This window comes from Petaurus breviceps, unplaced genomic scaffold (assembly GCF_028583685.1).
Source record: "Petaurus breviceps papuanus isolate PSGF00001 unplaced genomic scaffold, PetGlider_PUasm1.0 99, whole genome shotgun sequence".
NCBI lineage: Eukaryota > Metazoa > Chordata > Mammalia > Diprotodontia > Petauridae > Petaurus > Petaurus breviceps.
This window is the reverse complement of record NW_027187465.1, coordinates 11378090-11383112: the sequence shown is the minus strand read 5'-3', so window position 1 is coordinate 11383112 and position 5023 is coordinate 11378090. Positions and strand designations below refer to the sequence as shown.

The window sequence follows — 5023 nt, the reverse complement described above, 5'->3', positions numbered from 1 at the left end:
GGAAGTGTGAGCCTTCTTTTTTTAAAAATAAAAAACCTAAACCTAGGACTGCTGGCCAGACTGCCCCCCCCAGTGGTCATCTTCAGTACTGCTCAAAGCCGGGGCAGCAGCCCCCTTTCACTTTCCCCTTTTAGATCAAGCTGGCTACCAGGGAGGCCAGAGGAGGGAGCTGGTCTGAGGACAGGGCAGAGGGCGGCCCAGACCCAGCAATTCAGGCAGCCAAAAACCTCTAGCGTTTGTTGGATTTTGCAGTCATACTAACTCTTGTGTTTCTCTGGAAGAAAATCAACTGAACATCAAAATCAGGAAAGGGCTAGCTAAGTGCCCTATTATGCATTATGGTAACTTAATCCAATTTCAAGTTCCAAGACCAACCAGGAAAACCAACAGATAGTTTAATAAAAATTGTCAAAACAAATGCCTTTGTGTGCTCACCTAACTGCCCTAGGAATTCCTAAGAGCAAGGGAGAAATGACCCCACTAGGGAGGGTTAGTGTGAATAACCGGTCTCTTGGCAGTAGGTGGGGAATGGGGATCCTTTTCCCAGATTCCACACAGGTCAAATTTGTTGGGACTGTTCTACCCGTGACTTCTATGAAAACTGGAGAACCATCACAAGGGAGGGAGAAGGCATTTGTTCATAGCAACAAAAACTATTGAAAAACAATGAACAGCAGAAAATCTGTTCTAAAACAGTTCCTGCCTCATAAGGTCATGGTTCTTGACCACAGGGATTTTACTCCTGAATCTCTGCTGAGGCAGAGAACAGGCTTTGCTCCCTGCCGTAGGTGACTGGGTTGAATCCACCTTTAGATGTGATGGAGGTGGTGAGTGGAAACCTCAGTGTATTTGTGAGAGGGCATCAGGGGGGCTTTGTTTCCCAGCAGATACTCATTCCATCTCTGTGGAATCATCCTCACTTCCACTTTCTGAAAGCTCATCTTCCTGCTGCTCTTCTAACGAACAGCTCATGACCGACTTTCTGATAGACTCCCGTTCCTCTGCAGAAAATCAAAAGCACAGTAATCATGAGAGACGACTCTGCGAGCATGCTTTTGTTAGGCGAGGCTTGCCCACGATCCCTGGCGCAGGGCCGCTTACCTCCATCAGGGGAGTTCTGCAGCAGGATCAGAAGCTGACGCCTGTTGTACTGAATCAAGAACTTCTGACAGGTTCTGATGGTCCCTGACAAATCAAAGGAAAGGACTGTGTGGTCACCAACCGGGCTGGAGTGCCTGTTGGGGGGAGGTCCCCCTTTGATCAAAGGGCTGTATGCCAGCTCCAAGGAGTGGCTTTTCCACCAGCTCACTCACCTCCCACGTGCAGCGTGTTGAAGAAGCAAGGGTAGCGCTGGCCCTTGTTCTCGAGATAAGTAATAAAGGGCAGAGCTGACCACAGGAGCTGGTAGAATTCTTTCCGACATCGAAGTAGCACTACCCCAGTGTAGGCATTGAGGTATTTCACTAGGAGAAAAACAGCTGTCTCAGAACATCTGTGTCCAGTTCTTATGAATTGGCAAGTGTAGACAATGCCCGCTGACCCACCCATGCTTGAAAGAGCCTGATGGTATCCTGCTGATGAGTTGTGAGGACGTCCCTCCCTGAGTTCCAGGCCTCAGCCCCCCAGAGCCCGACCCGAACACCAGACGGCTCATCTGGGCATGACAGGCTTTTAGTTTCAAGGTCTTTTTTTGGGCCACAGCAGCTTTTGTCGACCAAGTTGTAAAGGGTGTGTTTATACTGTGTGGTGGCAGGGGATGTGCTGCAGCCCCTACACTCTCCACTAGGAGGCAGCAGTGCGGTCCATCTGCTCACTAGGGAAACCAGGCTGGGAGGATGGTTGGGATTCAGCTCTGTGACCAGGTCACTCACTGTTGGACAAACGGCGAGCACCTTTTACCTGTAACAGCACATATATATGGCCTCTGCCAGAGCCAGGAACCACGGTGGCGCTCTCCACTGAGCTGCCGGAGGGAGGCAGGGGTCCTTGGTGTGTAAACCCACGGGAAACTACAAAAGGCTCCCTCTGTGACATGCCCCAACCCACGGGAAGAGGGTTATACAACAGTGCCGAGTTCTGAGAGGGAAACTTGTTACCGGAATGTAGGAATGACAAGTGAAGAAACGGGAGCTGGAAGGGCCCTCAGCCATCTAGTCCAATCCAAACACAAAAGGAATCCTCACGAAAACATACTGAAGACCTTGGGCCAGGGTGCGGAGGAGCCAGTACTTTGTCCCTGTCGGTCTTACTTTACCAACTGAGGCCAAACAGAACCCAGTCTGTCTAATCTCTCAAGCACCAGAGGACAGTTCTCGTGTCTCCTGAGTCTTCTCCAGGTCAAAGAGGCCCACCTCCTCCAGCTGATCTCATTTTTACCAGCTGAGATGTTCTCTTGGACACTATATGGCTTATTAATATCCTTAGATTTGCCCCCCGAACTGAACACTACCTACTCCAGAAGGGGCCTGATAAAGGCCATGCAGTGGGACTGTCACCTCCCTCCTGAGAGCTATGGCCCTCTTAATGCAGCTTGAGTCTGTACTGATTTGCAGTCCACTAAGACACCCAGATCTTTTTTTTAAAAAACACCTGCTGTCTAACCATGCATGCCTCCCCCATCTTGGGTTTAAGTTGCTTATTTTTGTACCCAAGCAGATGAGCTGATGCTTATGCCTGGCTGAATTCCATTTCCTCAGATTTAGCCTCTGCTCTCTAGTGTTCCCAATCCCTTTGAGGTCCTGTGGCCCTCTGTGTTGGCTCTCCCTACTTTGGGTCATCTGCACAATTGATTCATATAGCATTCCCACCCTCGTCCAAATAATGGATAATAGGAAGCTATTTAAAATTTTAAAGAAAAGGAGTGATATAGCCAGACTGGAATTTAAGTTTATAGTATGAAAGGCTGGAGGGTTAGGCGTGTGACCCTGGGCAAATTACTGGACACAAGAAATATGGTAATCCCCAGGCTATGCAAGTGATCAGTGCTGACACAGACCTAATGAAAGCAGAAGGCTTAGGGGAAAAGAGGGCCTCTATTCTGGACCTAATGAACATGAAGTACTAGTGGGTCATTCATTTGGAGGGCTTAGATTCCAGGAGAAATTAGGACCAGAAATAGAGGTGACAGTTAAAGCCCTGGAAGAGAATGAGACTGCCAAGAGGCTAGTGAAAGAAAGAGGTGCCAGGTAGACCCTCAGAGTACACCTGCATTCAGGTATCTAGAAGAGACTGACAGGTGAAGCAGAACAAGGAGACCAGTACTGCTGACGCAGCAGGAAGGGGGATCTAATTATATTACAAGCGCCAGGCCATGCTCATGACGTTGAACTGAAAGAGAACCACTGAACTCGGTCATTAGAAGTGCTGACCTCTGGAGAGAGCATCATGAGTTGTGGGGAGGGCAGCAGGGGAGTTTCAAGGGGCTGAAGAGAGGAATAGTGAAGAGGTTTGGTACAGGAGACTTCCAAGTTACAGAATTTCAGTGAGAAACCTCAAAGGACATCTAATCCATCCCATAGTTGAGCAAGGATCCTCTCTATGCCATTCCTGACAACTGCCTTTAAACAAAGGGCTGGATGACCTCTCGTGAAGGAACCCTCACTATCCTCATTAGGGGCTCGACCTCCATCAAGCCTGTAGACCTCTTGAAAATTCCAGCTATTATTCCCAGTTCTGCCTTGTGTTACCAGGCAAAAAAGAAGTTGAATTCCTCTTCCAACTGACAGTGTAGAGGAGGAGAGAGATGGGAAAGTAGCTGGATATGACAAAAAAAAATTAAGATTTAGGACTGGGGGAAAGTAGGACATGTTTGCAGGAGCAAACATGGAAAGAGAGCAAAGTGATACCGGACCAAGAAGGGAATGGGATCAAGGACTTAGGATGAGCTACTGGAGAATTGGGACCATCTGGGACCAGAGGAAAGCAGAAAGTAGATGATGATTCTGAGAAGAGGAGGGGAGCTGGGGGAGGGCATGTCGGACAGGCAGCCTGCATCTGACTGGTGAATAAAGACGCCAGTTATCTGCTCTAAATGCATGTGGGCCCCTGGGGGTGTGAGGGAAAAAAGAAAAGTTTATAACGGGTTTTTGGGGAATTAAATAGGAGTTTTTTTTAAAGGGAGACTACAAAGATTATCAAACAGCTACCAAGGCACAGCTCTGGTTGTACATTGTGAAGATGTCACCAAGGCAATGGAGCCCAAGTCTGGTCTAGTGAAACGGGGAGCCAGAGGCTGGGTACAGAGGCAAGTGAGGCCACAAGGAAGCAGAGGGACAGCAGGGGACCATGAAGTGCTCTAGAGAGGTCATGGGGGGGGGGGTTGTTTCAGCTATATCTGACTTTCTGTGACCCCATTTGGAGTTCTCTTGGCAGAGACACTGGAGTGGGCTGTCATTTCCCTCTCTAGCTCATTTTACAGATGAGGAAACTGAGGCAAACAGGGTGAAATGACCTGCTCAGAGTCACATGTCTGAGGCCAGATTTAAACTTAGGAAGAGGAGTCTTCCTGACTTCTGGGTGGACAATCTATCCACTGCTACCAGCTAGCAGCCCCAAATCATGTGGGACCTGAATTCAAATTCCACTTTAAAAACTGCATTAGCTGTTATGACAATACCAGAAAGTCACAACCCCTTCGATTTCTTGATCATGATGCCTGTAGCCCCTATATGGCAGGGCTGCTGGGAGAATTTGAAAGACTCTCTCAAATAAATGCCAGCACTCTCTAGGCAGGCCTTAGACCTGTTAGAGGATGAGGATGGCGGACACAGGCTGGGAGAGGGAGGGGCCCAGGTGAGCCAGGGTTTCCTTTCTAAGTGGGCTGATTCCCCCAAAGCGCAGGCATCCCCATGGCCAAGAGTCAAGAAGAGAGGACAGAACCCAACAAGTGTGCTGGGGACCTCGGTCCAGCCTGCCTTGGAACCGGCCCAGCACTCAGTAGGCGCCTGCTGCGGGCACGGCCCAGCCTGCTGCGTGGCCACGGCCCAGCACTCGGTAGGCGCCTGCTGCGTGGCCACGGCCCAGC

At 49.5% G+C, this 5023-nt stretch overlaps 1 protein-coding gene across 1 annotated transcript in view; it reads right to left on the bottom strand.

The window, feature by feature from the left end:
• Nucleotides 1–375: 375 nt before the first annotated feature.
• The window catches only part of POP5 (POP5 homolog, ribonuclease P/MRP subunit), a 5121-nt gene continuing 473 nt past the window's right edge, over nt 376–5023 (bottom strand). Inside the window, exons 3-5 of the mRNA XM_069081619.1 lie at nt 1314–1463; nt 1102–1185; nt 376–1001 (exon numbers count right to left, since the gene is read on the bottom strand). Coding sequence (XP_068937720.1) covers nt 892–1001; nt 1102–1185; nt 1314–1463 — 344 coding nt within the window. The 3' untranslated portion in view covers nt 376–891. The remainder of the gene's footprint in view (nt 1002–1101; nt 1186–1313; nt 1464–5023) is intronic.